Genomic DNA, 22,929 nt, shown 5'->3' on the forward strand with positions numbered 1-22,929 from the left:
CCATTTTTTGTGTGTACCCCAATTCATGTGTGCTGAGTTCGTGTAAAACAAGGTCCTACTGTAAAATGATTGCTAGAGAGACAGACAGAAATACAGACAAATAGAGAGAGCATTTATATAGCATTCTACTATGTGCCAGCCCTCTCATAAGCGCTTTCCAAATATTACTGCATTTGATCCTTCTAACAATTCTGAGAGGTAAGTACTGTTATTATCATCTCCATCCTACAATTGAGGAAACTAAGGCAAACGAATTAAATGACTTGTTCAAGATCACATATTTAGGAAGTTTCTCAGCCCAGATGTAAACTCATCTTCCTGACTGTGCTAAGTATGATAAATATAATGACCAGAGAAACTTTGGAAAAACTTAATGTATTCTGATATACTGTTAAGTAAGCAGAACCAAGAAAACAGTTTAGAATGATCAGATCAATGTAAATGCAAAGAACAAAACCCACATAGAACAATCTAAAATCAGAGTTGCAGGATTATAAAGAACAAACTTGGCTCCAAAAAAGAGATATTTCAGTTTTGCTGAATTTTTATCTTTAACTCCCCTTTGGAAAAAGGTCTTTGTTATGGGGGATTTCTTTATGGGAGGGGTAAATTTATATGATGTACAAACAAAAATCTGTTTCTAAAAAATAATCTAATCATCCCACTGACTTGTTGAATGTGGAGCACCCTGCAATAAAAAGTAGAAGAGGAAAACACCTCCCAGGGTTACCTAGAACCCCAAATGTAGCAGCTGCTCTCCCTCTTAACAGGTCTCCCTGCTAGTGTGGAGGCAGGTTGAAGGGGAAAAAAGCCTAGTAAGAGAGTTAGAAAAAGCCAGAGGATGTAGGGGCTGGGTGGGGGAAGGAAAGTCCATACTTACCACAAGGCCACGAGACTAAATTGGGCAAGATCTCACTACTAGAATGGTTTGGGCCCCCCCCCCTTTTTTTTTAAATTAATCTCAGTAGTAGAGAGAAACTCCCTGGAAATATGCCTTTCATAACTATCTAAGGTTGGCTTTCCTAACCACTTGCCTCCTTCTGAGCTTCACACCCCAAAGCTTCATCCTTTTTCATTGAATCCCTGGGACACCCCAATGTAGAGTCCACCATGGCCAAGGCCACATGCTTTATACTTATCCTTCTTTTTACCATGCAGGAAAATCAGCCCACGCTAGTTCCTGTTCCTTTTCAAGTTCTTTTCTCTCTTCTTTGTACAAGTCTGAAGGATTAAGAAATATTATACTTAGTGGCAGATTTTTTAGTATGTAGGTTATCTTTGCTAATTGTGGGCTTTTTTTCTCTTTTTAAATTTTAATTAGTGGTAGATCTTTGAATGACGGAAGAGGGAGACTAACTATGGAACAAATGTATCTCCCTTCTTTGTAAGAAGGGAATGCTCCTTGAGGGATGAAGTAGGGTGGACTCCTAAATGTCTGTGATGGAAAAACAAAAAGCAGTGGGAAAAGCTATTTCTAAAAAGGACTCTTGATTCTCCTTATTAATGAGATCCCTTTTGGCTGGGCTTCCCTTTATCCCTGTAACTATCTGTGTCCCTCTTTTGAAATGTAAGCTCTTCAAGGCACTCTAGGGAAATATAGTTCTGAGGCTAGATTTCAACTAGATGAGAACTCCCTCCAGTGATGAAGATAATGCATAATTTTTAACTTTAAGTTTCCTGAAGCAGAGAGGTTAAATAAATTGCCCAGAGTCACACAGTCTGGATATCTGAGACAAAACCTGAATCCCTATTATCCTGACTGTTCCCTACTCCATAGGGAGGGCTCTTCATAGTAAGTGTTTATTAAAGGTTTGGTTTAGTTAGTTAAAGACTCTTTCTTTCTGTCTTAGTATCAATTCTAAGACAGAAGACCAGCAAAGACTAGGCAATTGAGGTTAAGTGACTTGTCCAGGGTCACACAAGACATTTCTGAGATCAAATTTGAACCCAGGTCCTCCCAACTCCAGGCCTGATTAAGGTTTGATTTAAATTAATCTAATTTGAGTTCATAATGGAAGAGTAACAGGAACCCTGTATTTGGAGTCAGCAAAGTAGTATTCAAATTCTGGCCTTGTTCCTTCTTAGTGTTATGATCTTAGGGCAGTTCCTTCCCCTATCCCTGGGTCTCTGTTGCCTTCTCTGTGAAAGTGAGGCCTTGGACTAGTTTATCTCTAGATTCCCTCCTAGCTCTCAATCCTATAATCCTATTAATTGGATCTCTAATATGTGGGTTCCAGACTTGTGCTAGAGACATTTGGAGTTAAGGGTATCCTTCTGTAGAACTCCTCACATCCTACCATGAAGGTACCCAATCCCACTTCCCCTCTTAAGAAGTTGCCCTTTGGATACCACAAACGTGCAGAATCTGATGGGCCATTTGAGTGATTTGGCTCTGACATATTTTTCTAGATTTGTATAAACTGCTCTTCTCTCTGCACTCTACAGTCCAGCTAGGCTGACTTTCTCAATGTTTTTCATATTCAGTTCTCTCATGCCCATGCCCATCTCTGTATCTTGGCACTGGCTTGTTTCCCTTGTCAGGAATATTCTCCTTACCTCAGCCTCAACTCCTTGACTTCTTCAAGACCCAGAACAGGAACATAGATTTAGAAGTGAGGGGCAGCTAGGTGGCACATGCCTAGAGTAAGGAAGACCTGAGTTCAAATTTAGGCTTAGGAACTTATTAGCTGTGTGACTCTGGCAAGTCACTTAAACTCATTTGCCTTAGTTTCCTCATCTGTCCAGTGAGCTGGAGAAGGAAATGGCCAACCACTCCAGTATCTTTGCCAGGAAAACCCCAAATGGAGTCATGGGGAGTCTGAAATGACTGAGCAACATAACAGAGCTAGAGGTGGAAGGAACTTAAAGTTGACTGACAAGCAGAGCTTTAAGATTAAAGGTTTGTTCCACCTCTCAATCCGTATTTCTATTATTCTAAATTGACTCTCTATTTGGGGATTGTGTAAGGGCTTTGAGACTGCGCATATTTCTGTAAGGACATTTCCTTGGACTATTCATTCCTGACACCAAACTGGCCTGGCCTTTCCAAAGCTGCTAGAGCTTCCCATTTATTGGCTTGAGAAAAAACTTCCTACTTCTAAAGAGGCCCAGACATTCAACTTCCTGGATGTTTGCACAACTGGAATTCAAGGGTCTGAGTGACAGGGTTTGCTGTGAGCCCAAGACTCTAGTCCCTGTTCCTGAGTGATGATTACTTTGTGCCCAAAGCAGATGCCTGGGAATTGCTTTGATGGTCCTTCTCTAGGAGATTTTGCTGGGAAACTGGGTTTTTATTGTGAGACAGATCAAAAGGGAAGCCAAGTTCATTCCTCTCAGAGTTGCTCATTGGGTTTGGCAATAGCCAACGGTCAGGCTGACCTCACTGTAGTCTCTAAGACAGTGGTAGCAGAGTGGAATGTGGGCTGAAATTGGAGTCCAGAGGCTTCTCTTTGCCAAGTAAGCAATGTAAGCATGTGACTTCTCACTGAGTCTGCTTGTTCATCTGTAAAATGGGGATATGTCTTCACTCTACCTTGTGGTATAAAGCTTTATAGAAAAGTAAGTTGTGAGAACAGCTTAGTGGTTCAGAGGATAGAGATGGGAGGCCCTAGGTTCAAATTTGTCCTCTGACCCCCCACCCTTTTTTTTAATCCTTACCTTCTGTCTTGGAATCAATACTGTGTATTGGCTCCAAGGCAGAAGAGTGGTAAGGGCTAGGCAATGGGAGTCAAGTGACTTGCCCAGGGTCACTCAGCTGGGAAGTGGCTGAGGCCAGATTTGAACCCAGGACCTCCCAGCTCTAGGCCAGGCTCTCAATCCAATGAGCCACCCAGCTGCCCCCCAGATACTTCTTAACTGTGTGACTGTGAACAAGTCACTTAACCTCCATTGCCTAGCCCTTACCATGCTTCTGCCTTGGAACCAATACACAGTAATGATTCTAAGATGGAAGATAAGGGAGAAGGAAGGGAGAGAAGGAGGGAAAGCTATGCTCTAGGAGAAGATGGGATTACTCTTCCTGGTGTTTTTAGGGAAGTCTTCTTGACCCCTGTGCCTTGGAGCCAGTCTTGTTTGCCTTGGAAGAGATTGGTATAGCCCTGTCTAGCCTTTCTGGTGTTGGAGACTCTCAGGGTAGCCAGAGCAGTTGGGGTGATGGCAGGGATTGTGTGGGATGCTACACTGTCCCCTTTTCAGCCAGCACAGTGGGTGTCCCTGGTGCCTCGCCCACCACAGACAGTTGATAAGTGTTTGTCCAACTGTTCGATGGCTCCGGCCCTTTCTTGGGCAAGATGAAGGGTGTCCTCAGGATTTCAGACTACCTGCTTCCTGTTCTCCCCTGGCTCAGGGCAGGGCTCTTCAGACCCTCTGCATCACACCAGCCCACACAGCTGTGCTTCAGAAGCCACTGAGATGCCTTTTTGAGCCTGTGCTCTCATGTGTAAAATGGGAATATTCTACCAGCTCCCACACAGCTGTCACAGAGAGAGAACAGTATAATAGAAATTCAAAGTGTTATCATAATTGTTGCCTGGCTCCAATTCAGACAGCCCACAGCTTCCAGAACTCCTTCTCTGTTATATTTTGCATTTGCTATTCCTTCATCCCAAACCTTTTATGGCTCCTCACCAAGTCAAATCTCAATTTAGCCTGGCATTCAAGGTCTACTCACCTTCTTCTGGTCCCTATCCAGCCTCATATTGAAGTATGGCTCCCATCAGTTCCTGTATTCATCCCAGGCCATGGTGCTTGTCTTCCCTCTGAACTTTTCTATCAGAGTGTCACCATAGTGCATGAAGGTCTGAACAAAGAGTTGGGAAGTCCTGAGTTCAAATCTAGCCTTGGATACTCACTAGTTGTGTGACACTGAGCAAGTTACTTCTTGTCTCAGGTCCTTCATCTGTAAAATGAGGATAATAATGACACCTACTTCCCACTGTGTTTGTGAGAAGTCAGTAAGCAATTTATATAGTACATTGTAAATCTTAAAGTGCCATCTAAATGTGGCTTCTATTAGAGACTATGACCTCCTGTTTCATTTTTGTCTTTGTAATCCCAGTGCCTCCCTGGTATATTTAGCACACTAGAGACCCTAATGTGTTATAAGATCTAATGAGATAAAATTTGAAAAATATTGGGGCAGCTAGGTGACTCAGTAGATAAAGAGCAAGAAATAGGAGGTCCTGGGTTCAAATTTTACTTTAAATATTTCCTAGCTATGTGACCCTGGACAAGTCACTTAACCCCAATTACCTAACTCTTTTGTCCTGAAACTGATACTTAATATTGATTCTAAGACAGAAGACAAGGATTTTTGTTGTTGTTGTTTTTAAAGATGGTGTTCAATACCTATGCATATCCATGGAATGCAAATTGTCAGATGCTCTCCTTTTATTCTGGACTGTCTTCTTTTTTCAGGACTCTTCATACCTCGATGACACTTCCCTTTTCTCATCACCTGTTGGCTCCCTCTCAGATATTGCTGACTCTGCAGATTTTCAGCCTGCTGAAAACCTCAGCCAGACTCTGTGGGATGTGAACACTCCATCACAAAACCAAGAAGAGGTCAGTTATTAATGGTGAACAGTGTTTAGAAAGCAAAGAAATGAGCTCTGAGCACTAGCAAGGGTTCACTTAAAGTAAGACAAAACAAGGAAACCTGATTTTCTTTTTTGACAATTACTGGATTGGTAGATTAAGAGACTGAGACAATGAAAGCCCTAGCTTGATTGAACTTCAGCAAGACATTTGACAACCTCTTCGACAGTTTTTTTATGAACAGAGTAGAAAGGTAGGATGATGGTAGTATAACTGGGTAGATTTGGAACTCTTTGGGGAAAAACTGTGCTCTTTTCAAAACGTTCCTTGATTAAATTAATCCCTTTCCTCTTTTCTCTCTGTACTGTGCATAGATATTTCGATCATGTCTTTTTTAATAACAAAATGACTTAGAAGTTCTTCCACTCCTTGATTTAACAAACGAGGAACTTGTAGCCCAGAGAAAAGGGACATGACTTGTCCAGTGTCACATGAAAACTTGAACTTGGCCTCTTGCTATTGTATAGAGCCTTGCTCCACTTATCTCCAACCTTCTCTTTTCACATGAGTGCCTTCATGCTGTTTACTTCCTGCACTAAGATTTATCAGAGGGAATTAAATTACTTGTTTTGAGGACTGTCTTACTCTTTATACATAGATGTGTGGTTTTCATAAAATCTACTAAACTTTTCCTAAGGAGTCTAGAAATCAAGGAGATTTTCAGTTAACCCCGATGAGATTAACTGGCTTTCATAAGCATGGCCAGGGATGAGCTGTGGCCATTCCTGAGAAGAAGCCATGTCTTATCAGGAAAGGCTTCCACTTGGAGGACCCCTGAGTTCAAATCCTGTATCTGAGACTTGCTCACTTTGTAGTTCGGAATAAGAAGGCCTGAGACTTAAGTTCTGACCAGGCAGAATTTGTATGACCACAAGCAAGTCTCTTACCCTTTCTATGTCTTTTTCCCTTGTCTATAAAATGAGTATTATAATCATACACTCACTATGTGACCTTAGGCAGATCCTTCCCCTTCATCCCCCATCAATGTTTTCCACATCTGTAAGAAGCGCAGATTGGGCCAGATGGCGTCTGAGGTCCTTTCCAGCTCTACAACCTTGATCTTAAGAACAAACATTTATTGAGGGCCTAGTTTGTGTCAGGCACTAGAAACAACCTACTTTGTTTCAGACACAGAGATAACCATGAAATAGTGCTTGGCCTCAAGGACTCTCCTCAGGCAAAATAACATTTATGCCAATAAATAAATACAAAATCTGTATGATGGAAATGCAAAGAAACTGGTTTGCAGCTAGGAGGGCACTAACACCTGAGGGTGTGAGGTTAGAGAGATGAGGGAGCGAGAATCAGAAAAGTCCTAGTATATAAGGTGGTACTTGAAGTGAGCCCAAGATTCCCAAAGAGAGCAATCTGTTTCTAACCCATAGAAATCATTGTAATCTGAGCTACTTCATTTGAGACCCTATGGGCCATTCATTTCAACCTTATGGTCAAATATGATCGCACTTAAAATAAACAAACAATAAGTACCCACAAGTTGTGTTTTTTTTTTCCCTCCAGTAAACTGCTCTGGTAATTATGACTCAGTCTTCCAGTAATAGGTGTTTTTTTTTCCCCTTTTTTTTAAAAGAGAAAGATTTTGAATGCATGCTATACTACTCATATTTCTTTGGCCTTTACTAGAATTGATGGCTATAGATTGAGCCAACCCTCTTCCCCAGCCCAAGCTGTAGGAATTAATGAACAAGCTCAATGCTCACAACAGAGGGGATTGTTCCCTTGCTGTTTTCTTCTGCTCTAGTCAGGGTGTATGGGGTGCTCAGGGAGGAGTAATATCTTTGGTATGGAGGGCTTGTCGTGCCCTCCTAGGGCAGCTCTCCAGCCTCTGACCCTCACCTGACACCCAGCTCTCACTTGTGGCTCCCAGTAGCTGCTAGCATGCGGCAATGGCTTCGACAGGTCGGCTAAACCTTGTGAGGGTAGCCATCGGATGGTCGACCCCTGGTAAACCAAGGCTTTGCTCACCCAGCATGTGAAGACTGTTTCGGCAGAACAGACGGAAGAAACCAATAAGAAGGTTCAACGGCTGAGAGGGCAATGCAGCAAAGCACTGTGGAGTACTCAGGGCGTGATGGAGCACAAAAGACAACACGGCCATCCAATGCAGCTGAGGAAGTCTCCAGGTGTAACGACTTTTCGTGCCACTGGGCCCAGGCTTCCAATGCCAAAAGAGTGGGACTGTCTCTGTGCACTGACTTTTCCACTTAAATCTTCATGCACAAAGACAATCGTCATCCTCGGTTACCGAGAGACTACTACCAGTCAGGTTCCATTTTGGAGCACTGTACTAAGATCCCAGCCTTCTATTTCAGAAGGGTCTGTATCAAGCCAGAACATGGCCCCATCTCAGTGGGGAGCGTTCTCTCTCAGGACTAAACAAAGATCCATTAAAAGAATTGAGTATGTGGCAGCTGGGTGGTTCAGTGGATTGAGAGCCAGGCCTAGAGACAGGAGGTCCTTGGTTCAAATCTGGCCTCAGACACTTCCTAGCTGTGTGACCCTGGGCAAGTCACTTGACCCCCATTGCCTAGTCCTTACCACTCTTCTGTATTGGTTCCAAGACAGAAGATAAGGGTTAATTAAAAAACAACAACAACAACAACTGAGTATGTTTTCCCTAAAGAAGAAAATGAAAGTAGGGAGACATGATTATTACCTTTAAATATACAAAGACTAAGAGAAAAGACGTATTCTTTGTAGCCCCTGAGAGAAGTCATTAGTATATAAGTGCAAAGGGATCTTGACTTGAAGCTAAGGACCTGGGTTCAAATGGCAGAATCCAAAGGGGCATGTAAAGTCCTGTATAACCTTCTATCTCTAATGGAAGACCCAGCCCATTCCACTTTAGTCCAGCTCTGATTGTTCTTACATCAAGCCTATAGCTGCTCTTCTGTGGCGTTTGCCATTATTCACTCCTGTGGTATCTCCCCTATTCTCTTGGATCTTTCCCAGATCATTAATTCATCAGTCATTTCTGCCAGTTCTCTCAGTCCCCAGGAATGTAGTCTGTCTGGACCTGGTGACTTGAGCTCTTCCAGAGCAGTTATCTCCCTACTGATCTTGGGGATTGGCTCATGATTAGCCACTTTTATTCCGACCTTTCCAGTCAATCAGTTATTCTCCTTGACACAGAATACAGAAGTAAAATTAAAATTGAGCAATTCTTCCTTCCCTCCATCATTCTTTCTCATCATTCTTTCTCCACTGAATAATCCACTTTTTCATCAGCTTTAGAATGTGAGCTCCTAGAGCCCAGGTCCTATCTTTTTCCATCTGTATCTCCAATACTAAACACAATGCTTTGGATGTCATAAGTGCTAAATAAATGCTTTATTCACTCATTTATAACATTACATAACAACTTTTGTTACTTTTAACTTTTACTAACTTCAACCCATTCTGAGCTTAAATTTTTTGATGAGCTATTTTTAAAGTCCCTATAATGCTTTTGCAGTAACCCTTTTATTATTAGCCCTTTCTCTCATTTTCTCTAAATGTCTTTTTTTGTTTTTAAACCCATACCTTCTGTCTTAGAGTTCATACCAACTATCAGTTCCAAGGCAGAAAGAGCTAGGAAGGTCTGAGGTCAAATTTGAACCCAGGACGTCCTGTCTCTGGGCCTGGCTCTCAATCCACTGAGCCACCCAGCTGCCACTCTCATATGCCTTAAAGAGTAAAATGATGTGATCAAGGCAGATGTCAAACCTTGGTGTCAGATTTCTGGTCTGCTTCCCAAACTCATCTGTTTCCTCCTTCAGTCTAAGTGATTTTTGGAGTTAACCTCTATGAGAATATCCCTTCTGTTTCTGCTTCTGATTATCACCTAAATACTCTTTACTTTCTCTCCCACTCTGGGCCTGGATTTCTTCACATGATGCCATTACCTCTATTACTTCCCACTCATCCCCCTGTTTTAAACTCTCCTATTTTTCAAGAAGGTATACTCCTTGAAATCATAAATAAATTAGGTGAACATAGAATACTATGCCTGTTAGATCTGTGGGAAAGGAAGGAATTTAAAACCAAACAAGAGATAGAAAACATTACAAAATATAAAATGAATGATTTTTATTTTTTCACATTTAAAAGGTTTTCTAAAACAAAACCAATGCAACCAAAATTAGAAGGAAAGTAACAAACTGGGAGAGCATTTTTATAACAGAACTCTGACAGGTTTAGTTTCCCAAATTGATGAAGAACTAAGTCAAATTTACAAAAAAATCAAGTCATTCCCCAATCAACAAATGGTCAAGGGACATGAATTGTCAGTTTTCACAGGATGAAATCAAAACTATCAATAAGCTCATGAAAAGTGCTCTAAATCCCTCCTGATTAAAGAAATACAAATCAAAGCAACTCAGGTAACACCTCATACCTGATATGATATGATAGCAAAGGAAAATGATAAATGTTATAAATTGATCCAACCATTCTGGAAAGCAATTAGGAATTATGTTCAAAGAGCACTAAAAGACTGCCTGCCCTTTGATCCAGCCATACCACTACTGGGTTTGAACCCCAAAGAGATAATAAGGAAAAAGACTTGCACAAAAATATTTATAGCCTAATTCTTTGTGGTGGCAAAAAATTGGAAAATGTGTGTGGGGGTGTCCATCGATTGGAGAATGGCTGAACAAATTGTGGTATCTGATGATGATGGAATACTTTTGTATTCCATATGTATACTATATGTATGAAAGGAATAATGAACTGAAGGAATTCCATATGAACTGGAGTGACCTCCAGGAATTGATGAAGAGTGAAAGGAACAGAACTAGGAGAACCTTACACACAGAGACAGATACACAATCAAATGTAATGGACTTCTCTACTAGAAACAATGCAATGACCCAGAACAATCCAGAGGAACTTATGAGAAAAAAACGCTATCCACATCCAGAGACAGAACAGTGAGAGCAGAAATGGAGAAGGAAAACATATAATGGATTACATGGTTCAATAGGAATATGAGGGGGCAGCTGGGTGGCTCAGTGGATTGAGAGCCAGACTGAGAGACTGGATGCATAATATATGTATACATAGTATTGGCTCCAAGACGGAAGGTAAGGGTTTAAAAGAAAAAGGAATATGTTTAGGGTTTTAATGTTAAAAGATCACCCTATTGCAAATATGAATGACATGGAAATAGGTTTTAAACAATGATACATGTATAACCCAGTGGAACTGCTTGTCGGCTGTGGGAGTGAAGAGGCAGAGGGTGGGGATCATGCATCATTGAACCATGGAAAAATATTCTAAATTTTAAAAAAGGTACACTCTTCCAGTACTATATTCCAATCATAAGACTCATCTACAAATCTCACTAACACTAAAGGGGGAAAATTTCCATTCTTGCAGTTTTTCTAGACAGTTCAAGTTTGCTCCAGGGATCTAAAATGTGAGGAGGGAGGCACTTACTTCCCAGGGTCTCTGCTGCCCTCCAGTGCCTTGTTGCCCTTAGGTCCCTTTGCCATAGTCCAACATGTCTCTTCCCCACCTTTCCAATCCCTAGGTCCAGACTGACTCTCCTCTCATGACAGCAATTGGACTGCTATACATTCCATGCCATATTTTTGACCTAGGACAAAACATTTTAGTTCTCACTCTTTAGTTGATATTGCTCATTACCTTTGTTTGGCCCATTTGTGGATGTGGATCTGAGGCCATGGAGATTTTTTTTTTAAGGGAGGGGTCAGCTTCTTTCTTTGATATTTTCTCTGATTTTCTAAGTGTCAACTTCTACTCTTCTCACATAATTGCTACTGTCTGGCATTTAGCCTAGTGACTGTCAGGCATTTTCTTTGTCCTCCTTTTTCAGTTTAAATTAAACAAATTGAAATTTCAAAACTACCACAAAATATCTTTTTAAGCTCAAAGAGATGCAGACACTGACAATGGATAATGGTTTAGACTCAGAATTGAACTGGGAAGTAGGCTGTATTGCCTTCGGTTAATTTCAGAGGTCTTTTAATAATCTCAATCTTTTTCACACCAATATTGGGGGGGGGGGGTTTAAAACCTTACTTTTCATCATTGAATCAATACCGTGTATTGGTTCCTAGGCAAAAGAGTGGGAAGGGCTAGTCAGTGGGGGTTAAGTGACTTGCCCAAGGTGACTTGGCCAGAGTCACAAAGCTAGGATGTGTCTAAGGTCGTATTTGAACCCAGGACTGCCCATCTCTTCGACTGGTCCTCCATCCACTGAACCACCTACCTGCCTCCCAATACTGGTATTCTTCTGGTGTAGTATAGTGATAAGCTCCAAATTATTGAAATTGTATGTTATCCAAAAGGCAATAATCAGGAAGTACCTGTCAGTCATGAATGGGTAGAAATATTTTGCAAATAAGAAATTATGAAGGAGCAGAGTAGAGAATGTTATCAAAGAGCATTTAAGTATAAAAGGTGGGCTGCACACATGGGGTAAATAAGGGATAACAAAAGGTCAGCCTTTTGTAGCCTTACAATGTTCAGAGATTCAAGTAAGGCTTCTGATACCTTGGCTTGATTCTCTGTAGCAAATTTAGGGGAGATATGGAAAAGGCTTGTTAAGATACACAACTCTGAATTAAGTTATCTGCCTTGTGGAAGGGACTACACCCATTAATGAAATTATAGATCTATGTGAGTATTTTCTTAGGTACATTCCATCTCTGGCCTGAAACTCATCATCATTCTTTTGTCTTAAGCCAGAATTCAGAAATCTAAATTCACTGTCAGACATCATCTTTTTAACCATCTTTTATTCATTCCAAATTTCTCTCATTTGAAGTTCTTACCTTCAGTCAGCAACAGTATGAAAGCATCACCTTGGTTCCTAAAGGCTTTATTATTACTATTTTTAAATCCTTACCTTTTGTCTTGGAATCAATACTGTGTATTGGCTTCAAGGCAGAAGAGTGGCAAGGGCTAGGCAATGGGGGTTAAGTGACTTGCCCAAGGTCACACAGCTGGGAAGTATCTGAAGCCATATTTGAACCTAGGGCCTACCATCTATAAGCCTGGCTCTCAATCCACTGAGCTACCCAGCTGCCCCCCTAAAGGCTTTATTATTGCATTCAAGCTTTATAATTTCAATCTACTCCATATGAGTAAGAACTTTCAAATAGTTTTATCTAAAAATGTAATATGTTACTTTGTGAGATAGTGAGCTCCTGGTCTTTTTTAGTATTCAAATAGATCTTAAGAAGAATACCATAAAAAGTATTCCTACATTAGGTAGAGGTTTGGATCTCTGTTGTTATTTAGTTGTTTTTAGTTGTGTCTAACTTTGTGTCATTTGGAGTTTTCTTGGCAGAGATATTGGAGTGATTTGCCATTTCCTTCTCCAGCTCAGTTTATAGATAAGGAAACTGAGGCCAACAGCTTTAACTGACTTGCCCAGGGTCATATACTCAGGGAGTGTCTGATGCTGAATTTGAACTCTAGTCTTCTTGACTCACTGAGTGTAAACCTTAAAATTTCTTAGACTTATAAACGTTGGAAATTTCACCATTGGGAAATTTCATACTTAAAAAATTTTCTACTGATAGTCTATTGGAATGTGAGGGTCATTCTCCTCCCTACTTAAGATTACTTTAGGACAGAAACCTTTTGCTGAACAATGGAAAGGGCTTTGACCTATGCTTAAGCATAGAACAGGAAGTTCTTTGAGTCATGATTGATTTTAGAATTGATACAATAGAGATGCTTGGAATGACAGAACCAGGTCTTGGAACTTCCAATCTCCACCCTACTCAGGGTAACAGGATTTAGGAAGGGCTGCAGCAAAGGATCAAGATTTAATTATTTGAGAATATGACCTTCAACATACATGTGCAAAGCCACAGACCTCTGGGTGGTCCTGGGTTAAGCTAGAGCCACCATTGGCACAGGGAAGACATGGACAGTGATTGGTAGATGTGAGAACTGAGGGGAGGGAACTTAGATGGTTTCCTTAAAGATAGCGGGGTCTGAGGACTAGAGGGGAGGTTGGAGAGGTTTTGCTCTGAGAGGTTGTGCTCTGAGAAGCTTGCTCTGAAGGAAGCTGGAGGTGGAGGCCCCTGAGACTGTTTCTCCGTTTTGGTCACGTGAGTGATAGGGACTGATCTCTTTTCTTGCCTCAGCTATCTAAGGGCTTGGGCCTTTTGGCCCAGCCTAAACAGAAGGGGTATTTAAGCCCTATTCCCTTCTCTCCCTTTTCTCTCTCTCTCTCTCTCTAATACCTTTCTTCCTCCTGTTTGTAATTAAACTCCATAAAAGGTTGACTGCTGACTTTAGTTTTCATTAAGGAATTACATAGCTGAATTCCTTGGCGACCTTAAATTAATATATATCAGTCTTTTAAGTGATTTCCTTGTCACATTGTGGCAACCACAAAGGGATAATGCAAAGCAACCAACTTTCCACACTGAGTGACTCTACCCATTGTGCCACCTATAGCTGCCTTCTTAGATCACTATGGTTCCATCCAGCTTTTGGATTCTGTAAATAAATATGATAGCCTAATGGCTATATCAATTTATTCTGCTCACTTGATATCTTTGCCTGATTCAAATAAGCCTATTTTTGTGTTTTTCTGGAAAATTCCAGTTCTGTCAGGGTTCCAAGTCTCATCCATTCCATCTTCTTCATGGATATAAGCATTAACAGGGTCCTCTTTTGATGGGAGAAGCTAATCTTGGCACATGGTCACATCAGAATAGTGCCTCTCGGATATAGGGAATTCCCAAGGACATAATCAGTGTGTGCTGTTTTCAGCTCTTAGAGCATAGGCAGATTTTTCAGCTTTCTTCTGTACCTTTCTTGAGTGAAGTGGAACATGAGTAGCACCTGCCCTCCCAGTTTGCCTTTTATCTGAGGAGCTCCTTGCTGCTGAGAGAATGGGACATGGAACTTGTCTTCATCCCTGCTCCAGGAGTTTGATGACATGCCAGAAAGTGTACTTTGCTTTTCCTGCTAATGAAAGGAGATCTTCCTAACATGCCCCTCTTCTTCCTTCCTCTCTCCCACCTTGTTCCCCTTCCTTCTGTCTCTTAGGGATGTTCTTTGCTTTGAGTAAAGTAGAAAGATCATTGGATTTCAAGTAGGATGACCTGGTTTGGAATTTGCTGTGGTCAGAGACTCAGTGGGTCCTCTCCATGGTCTAGTCCAACCTGTAGGAGGAATGCCCACTGTTGGAATTCCCATTCATTCTGAACTTATGGCTTTCTTGACAACTAGCAGCACTGGGGCACCAGTGAGGAATGCTGGCTTTTCCTGGTCCTGAGTTAAGAGTATAAAGAAATATAGGAATGGAGTCCTTTTTCCTAGGAAGCTCATTAGATCTCTTATTGAAAAGCATCTTGATGTGCTCTTTGTGGTGGCAAAAAATTGGAAAATGAAGAAAATGCCCTCCAGTTGGGGAATGACTGAACATATTGTGGTATCTGATGGTGATGGAATACTATTGTGCTGAAAGGAATAATAAACTGGAGGGATTCCATGTGAACTGGAACGACCTCCAGGAATTGATGTAGAGTGAGAGGAGCAGAGCCAGGAGAACATTGTACACAGAGACTGATACACTGTGGTACAATCGAATGTAATGGACTTCTCTACTAGCAGCAATGCAATGATCCAGGATAATTCTGAGGGACTTATGAGAAAGATGCTATCCACATTCAGAGGAAGATCTGTGGGAGCAGAAACACAGAAGAAAAACAACTGCTTGATCCCATGGATTGATGGCAATATGACTGGGGATGTAGACTTTAAATTTTCACCCTAGTGCAAAAATCAATAATATGGAAATAGGTCTTGATCAAGGACACATGTAAAACCCAGGAGGGGATGGGGGAGGGGTGGGAAAGAACATGACTTGTAACCAAGGAAAAATATTCTAAATTGACTAATTAAATAAGATTTAAAAAAAAAAAGCAGCTTGACCTGGGAACCCTAGGTGTCCTTACATATCACTTGTAGAACCTTGGGAAAGCCACTGAACTATTTGTCTCAACTCCCATGACTTTGTTCCCCACATGGGCACAAAGATGGCTGGTCAAACCCTGAAGCTCATCATTACTCCCTTAATCAAATCCCCTTCTCTGACCCTTAACCTTCTATCATTTCATTGTTCCTTCCACTTCTTTTCCCTCATCATGGTCTCCAGCCTTCAGTATCGTCTCAAGCTGTTCCCCTTCCTCTAAGGGGATCCCTGTCTGAACATTTTAATTCTCCACACTTAAAGACCTTACTGCCTAGTCCTTTCCCAACAATCTCACCTGGATTATTCCTACTGCCCACCTTCTCCTCTCTAGCTCATCCAAGTGCTAAACAGAGTTTGGAGGAAGTCATGCAAGTGGACTGCCTGGGGATACTACCTATTTATGTTCTTCACTGCAATGAAGCAGGCCTTTTAGTATTACCTGACTCATTCCCCAGCTCACTCCCCAACCAAGCTTTTGTAAGCCTTCTCTTCCCTTCTCAAACCTCACATCTGCCTACACTCTTTTGTGGGCCTCAGTTGATAGACTTGATATATATATCACTGAGCTCCTCCTCCTTCCCTTTGCTTCCTCTCAAAATCCCTTGGCATCATTCAGTGCTCTCTCTGTTCCTCAGATCTCTAGTGATGAGGCAGGGCCTTTTCTTCTCCCTTTAGGCAGAGATCTGACCATATCAGTCTTCTCAGTAAGTTCCCTATTGTCTCTGAGATCAAATAAAAATGCCTTTAAAGCCTTTTATAACTCATCATTCTTTGTAGCCTAATTTCACATCACTCCTCTCTCCTCCCCACTCTGCAAACTGACCTTTTTACAGTTCCTCTCATATAACATTCCCTCCCATATCTCTATAGCTTTGTTCTAACCTACCCCAGGCCTGGAATACCCTCCCTCATCCCCTTGGCCTCCTAAAACTCCTTTTCTTTCTTCAGCTCCAGCACCTTTCCTGAACCCTTAGCAGCTAGTGCCCTGTTTTCAAGTAATTTCTCTCACAAACTTTGAACCTTATAGAAGAGGCAATCTTTTGGAAGCCAACCACTGGGTGGGGCCCAGGTGGCACCAGAGTAACAACCCACCCACTCTTGCTTTGCCTCTCAGTCACTGTGTATGACTCTTACTCCTGTGACTGTCCCCTCCCTCCCTGACTAGAGCTTTGTGTCACAGATGTGCCCTGGGTCCTACTTTTCCTACCCAAATACATCTACCTATTCCTTTTTGTTAGGAGGGTCCCTTAGAATGAGCAGGAGTCACCTGGAGTGGTCAGAGTCAAGCAAGGGGAGGGCCTAGGTCTGGTGCAAAGACCCAAAATGATCTAGCAAACTGCAAGGGGCTTTGGAAAGTTGCAACAGTTCCTTCTAAAAGAGGGCATGATTTTACATGTAAAGTATGGGGGGTTTTTTTGAGCTCTACATAACAGACATGCACAGTCTCATTTTCTATAATCTTTTCTTCTTGATATAATTGAAATATCCATATTTGTTGATGAGTAAATTCATAATAAAAGGAACAGAAAGTGCTAGATTTGGCATGCATAACCTGGATTCAGATACTGCCTTTGCTATGGACTTACCTTATGATCTTGGACAAGTCGCTTCTTTCTCTGGACCTTATTCCCCTCCTCTGTAAATGAAGAGGTAATCTCCCAACTCCCCTTCCTTTTATAACTCCTAGAACAAGTCTTTCAGCATAAAATGTGGAATACTCAACTTGATAAGCTGAGTTGGGGAATAGATGGAGCACTTGGAACCAGAACATTAAAGCTTGGAAGGGCCCTGAAAACAGGGTTGTCATTGCTTGGATGACCCTTAGGACACAGAATGTCAGGCCTGGGAAGGCTCTTACTGATGATCTGGCCCATCTCTCTTTGCTGAGACCCAGCAAACTTAAGTGACATGTAGGAGATCAAACAAGTAGTAATTAATGCAAAGGTAAATCTTGAATGGACATCTTTTGTCTGAGGCTTCCACTGCAATATCTCTGAAACCTTGTAATAATAAATTGTTTTAAAATTTTGCTGAAATATGAGTGTGTGAACAACATATGAATTCCTCATCTGCTTTTCGCTAAGTAAATCAGATACTCATAGAAAGGGTCAAGACTACCATCCCCCTTAACCTGAGGAACTCTCTGGAGATGCCTCTGGGCTAGATTGTTACCAAAAGGCCCTGGCACCTAGTTTCTAGGCCAGCTTGCAGCTCCACATCCCACCATAGCAGCCATTAGCTGTTTGACTGTCTTAGATAAGGGGTATTGAGACATGGGTGGCCTGCCACATCACTGATTTCAAAGCACCTTTTGTTTGAATTGTTTGTTTTCTGCTCTCTTTCAGCTGTTCTCATCAACAGGACAGTTTCTAGGTTTGGATGACTCAGTTGCTGCTATCACAAACACCCCACTGCTTGTGAGTTACCAGGTGAGCTGCCCCTTCCTTCCCTCACTGCCCTTCCTGCCTGCTCACATCAAGCCTCCATCCATATACAGCTTTACAGAATGAAGTTTTTTTGAAAGAGGGGTGTGGAGGCACACCCTGGAAAACTCCCTGCACAGACACTCCCCAACCAGTTCTACTTCCTGAGAAGACATTTCATTTTGGAAAGTCCAGTCCTGAAAGATTATAACATCCTGGGGGGGGCTTTATGGTTCAGACAACTTTTAGTTATTGATTTTACTGGGAGATAGTGCAGCATGGTTCATTAAGATTCAAGCAGAGAATTTCAGCCTTATCCCTTACCCATTCTTTAAACAGAAATTCATCCAAGTAGTATACAGAATTGATGTGAATTTTTCTTCTGCTTATCCCCCTTCTGTTGCAAAATCTAATGGTTTAATTCTCAGTGTCAGAGCTGGTGGGGCCCTTAGAACATGGAATGGTCATAGTTGGAAAGAATCTTGGAATGTGGAATCTAAGCACTAGGAAGGACCTTAGCACAGAAAATGTCAGAGCCGGGAGGCCCTTAGAACCCAGAATGTGAGAGCTGGGTAGAACCTTTGGACACAGAGGGTCAGGGTTGGTAGGCCCTTAGGACAGATTGTCAGAGCTGGGAGGGACTTTACAAATCAACTAATAAAATTTGCTCATTTTTACACATTATAAAATGCAATCCAGAGCGGTTGCGACTTTGCCCTGAGCCACATACACAGTCTAGAAAGTCTGTATTCTTCCCTATTGCTCCCTGTCTCCTTGTGCTGTGGCCATACCATTTTGATGCCCTCAAGACTTTCTTTTCTTCCAGTCACAGAGTCAACCAGAGGATGATGATGAGGGTGATGAAGAAGAAGCAGAAGAACTGGGCCATGCAGAAACCTATGCTGATTATGTCCCATCCAAATGTGAGCAGCTTTGATTGACTGGACTTGGCTATAAGACCTCTGATTATCACTCTCCCTTTGGTTTTCATTATCTCTGCTGAGAGCCACAGAGAATTCTACAGATTTCTTATTTTGAAAAACTCAAGTCAGTTCAGTTCAGCAAACATCTATGAATCATCTTTTTACAGGCATTTTGCTAAGCTGTGAAGGCATAGAAATATACATGAAACCATCTCTTCCCTCAGTCTGTTTACATTCTGCCAGGAGAGGGGAGTTTGGAGAGAAATGCATAAAAAGATAAGGAAGTACAATGAACATGCACAGAGGATGGCAGGGGATTTCCTCTGGGGAGAGCCAGAGAGGCCTCCTGTGGGAGGTAGCATTTGAGCTGAGCCAAGAAAGGAGCTAAAAAGACCCTGAATCTGATGCAGAGAGCCCAAGAGTTCTTGGAGACCTGGGACTAAGCTGGGCCAACCCATAAATATGATTTCCTTTTTTTTACAACTCTTAGCTTTGGCCTTAGAATCAATTCCACATATTAGTTCCAAGGCAGAAGGGCAGTGAGGGATTGGGAGTTGGAGTTAAGTGACTTGTCCGGAGTCACACAGCTAGGAAGTGTCTGATGTCAGATTTGAACCCAGGACCCCCCAACTCCTTGCCTGGCCCTCAATTCACCTAGCTGCCCTCTGACAAGTATGATTTCCAATTCACAAAGCATTTTATATGCATTATCTCATTCAATGTTCACATCATGTCTGGAGACTGACCCATTGAATAGTAGAGGAAATTAAAGTTTAGAAAAGTAGTTTGACTCTGAAGTGGCAGAATCAGGATTTGTGCCTATGTCCCAGACTCTCTGAAACCAAAGCCAGGGCTCTTAACTCCTCAGAGTCCTCTTTATCCCACACCCAAGGGAGCCTGTAGGATCCTGACAAAGCTCATCAATGGTTAAGCCAATAGATGTTGAGGCCCACACAACTGAACTCAATTCAGTACTCTTCTGCCTCCAAGTGTCTTCCTCCTTCCTCCTTCCTCTTCCTATGCCTTGAAGGTGATCCTGCCTGCTGCTTAGTCTGCTAACATCTTACCCCAGCCCTAGTCTAGTAACTTTGCAGAGCTTCAAAATCTAGAAAGACCCCAAAACCATGGCAGGAACATTTCTTGAATTGAATCACCGTTTGTCCCATGGACTTAAAGAAGGACTTTAGCTATGATCTAGTTCAGTCTCTTTGTGTTACTGATAAGTAAACTGAGGCCCCAGAGATATGATATAACTTGCCCACAGTCACAGAAATATGAAGCACCCTCCCCTGCTTCTGGCTCTCTTAGGGTTTTTCCAAGGCACCACATAAGCCCTTTTATCTTTCCTTGAGTAGATGGGGGATTGGAAGCACCTGGTTGAGTAGGAAAAAGGAAAGTCCAGGTTACAACATGATTCTTCCAACAGTGAAGGCTCATCTTTTCTTTTGAAAATGGTATATATTCTTTCCAGCTAAAATTGGAAAACATCACCCAGACCGTGTGGTTGAAACGAGTACTCTCTCCAGTGTTCCTCCACCTGACATCACTTACACCCTCTCCTTGCCCACCTCAGCGGCCGAAAGCGGGTCTTTGTCAGCACTACAATTAGAAGCCATCACTTATGCCTGCCAGGTATTATTAGTGTATCCTAGTACTTTGGGATGCTGAGAAAACATCTCTGCTACATGTTGAATTAATTTTCCTCCTCATTTCCCCATTTTTTGACACCAGATGAGTTTAACTGATTTGGGAAGGATTAGTCACCTGCATGACAGATATTTCCTTCTATAGTATTCCCAGTAAGACCATTGTCCAGCCTCCTTTGCTTTAACATATCCAGTGATGGGGGAGGACAGAGACAGAGACAGCATGCACATATGTGCCTGGAGATGACCAGATGTCATGGTCAGAAGTTTGAAGTCTCAGTTTGGACTGAAATCAGTTGGGAACACCCCAAACTTGACCTCTTCACTCTTGTCTCTCCTTGTTTTGCCAGCATTTTACAGAAAAGCCTCCCCTCTCTAAATTTTCTCTTGGTGTTTTTGGTTTCATTCTTAGCTCTTGGGAGGTAGCAATAAAAATGGAAGAACACAGTTATCATCATCATCATATTCTACTCCCTCTTGCCCCATTGCCCTTTAGATTTTACAAGCCCTTCCCAGGTCACCGTGCTGGTGGTAGGTGACGCAAATATTCACCCAGATCTCTAGGAAGCTGTCAGGTGCTAACTCCTCTTGTGATTGGCAGCAACATGAAGTCCTGCTACCCAATGGACAGCGAGCTGGGTTCCTCATTGGAGATGGTGCTGGTGTTGGGAAGGGCAGAACTGTGGCTGGGATCATCTTTGAGAACTTCCTGAAGGGCAGGAAAAAATCCCTGTGGTTAGTATTCCTCCTTCCTCAGTCCATTTATAGGGTCTCCTAGCTGTCTGCCTACACTTGTACTTTGGTTCTCATTCTGTGCTCTGACCTCCTGTTTTTCCAGCAGTGGGGCTTGGATGATGCCACATTGTCATTTGTGTCTCCTCCTCCTTTTCCCTACTCCCTTCCCTATTCCATCTTATGTCAGGGGGAGAGAGTGGGCCAAAGAAAGGAGAGAGCTATCCAGGCAAGATAACCTTATTACTCCTTTGCCTTCTGCAGGTTCAGCGTCTCTAATGATCTCAGGTATGATGCCGAGCGAGATCTGAAGGACATCAATGCCCCTCACATTCCAGTGCATGCTTTAAACAAGGTAAGAATGACAAACCAGAAGCACCCCCTGCAGGAAGAGGCTGGGCCCACCTAGAGGCTTCAGAGAGAACACAAATTTAAATGAAACTTCTCCAGCTCTTATCTTCCTCAAATCCTCTGGCTTTGTGGTTCATTTCCCCCATTAGTTCAAAAGGAAGAACAGGTATCATTGGCCTCTTCTCTCAGCATCTCCCCGAGGTGAGGAGGCCCTCAGTTCCAAGACAAATCACCTTTATTATGTCCAAGGTAAATTGACCAAATAATTGCCAGCTCTGCCCCCTCAATTCTTTTTTTTTTTAATCCTGTTTAAGAATTGATGCTAAATATTGATTCTAAGGCAAAAGAGCTTTAAGGGGTAGGCAGTTGGAATCAAGTGACTTGCCCAAGATCACACAGCTAGGAAGTATGTGAGACCAGATTTGAACCCAGGAACTCTTATATCCTAGTCTGGTTCTCTTTCCAGCCACCTAGCTGCCCCATATCTCTGCAACTCTGAATGTGTGTGTGTTTAGAATACCAGCCCTGGCCTACTTCATAGGCTTCAAGGGACTATGATTAGGAGATGATCCCCTGTGAGTTCTGGGCAAGAGATGATCTTAAATTCCCACTGCAGGTTTACGAATTTTATGAATTATCATTGATAAACACCAACCCACTCCTGAGGGTCTGACTCTAGCCTAGGAATAACAAAAGAGGAATATGGTGGGAGGAGAGTCAGTTGGTGTTATTGTCTCCATATATGCCATAACATACATTGGAGTTAATAACATGTATATGTATACTCACATGTGGTTATTTATACATTGCAGTTAGTGCAAAAGTCATGGATCCCTAAGATGGGGGAGTTAAGAGACATGTGTTGATTGAGCTTTGAATTTAGTCATAGTCAGAGCCAGTTATTCATTAGTTTTGGACCCAAAGGAAGACTTAATGATCATCTGCTCTAGAAAGACACATCCCATAGATAGCTTTGGGTGGGTGGATTGGTGTGTACATGTATGTCTGTGTGCATGTTTGCAGGCCTCCACACAACTGCTCTGTCTCCCTCTATTCCTGTATTTGTATATATGATATGTGTGAGATTACATATAAGACAGTAGAGGTAAATTGTAGAACTGCTGAATGGTTGCAGAGGTCATACCTGGAAGCAATGGGTAAAAATTTGAAAGAGGCAGATTTTGACTTTATAGGAGGAAAAACTTTCTAGCAGCTAGCCCAATCCCCAAGAGAAAAGGAGTACTTAATTTAGGAAGTCATAGGATCATCAGATGATAGATTTAGAATTAGAAGGG

General features: G+C 42.1%; 1 protein-coding gene across 2 annotated transcripts in view; it reads left to right on the forward strand.

Annotated features, from left to right (window-relative positions):
* Positions 1-22,929, forward strand: part of SBNO2 (strawberry notch homolog 2) — a 239,803-nt gene that overhangs the window by 174,262 nt on the left and 42,612 nt on the right. For both annotated transcript variants that reach the window (XM_007489371.2, XM_007489374.3), the window contains 6 exons: positions 5,416-5,562; positions 17,905-17,988; positions 18,809-18,905; positions 20,377-20,537; positions 21,153-21,286; positions 21,548-21,638. In XM_007489371.2, the coding sequence (XP_007489433.1) occupies positions 5,416-5,562; positions 17,905-17,988; positions 18,809-18,905; positions 20,377-20,537; positions 21,153-21,286; positions 21,548-21,638 (714 nt within the window). The remainder of the gene's footprint in view (positions 1-5,415; positions 5,563-17,904; positions 17,989-18,808; positions 18,906-20,376; positions 20,538-21,152; positions 21,287-21,547; positions 21,639-22,929) is intronic.

The sequence above is a fragment of the Monodelphis domestica genome, chromosome 3 (assembly GCF_027887165.1).
Source record: "Monodelphis domestica isolate mMonDom1 chromosome 3, mMonDom1.pri, whole genome shotgun sequence".
NCBI lineage: Eukaryota > Metazoa > Chordata > Mammalia > Didelphimorphia > Didelphidae > Monodelphis > Monodelphis domestica.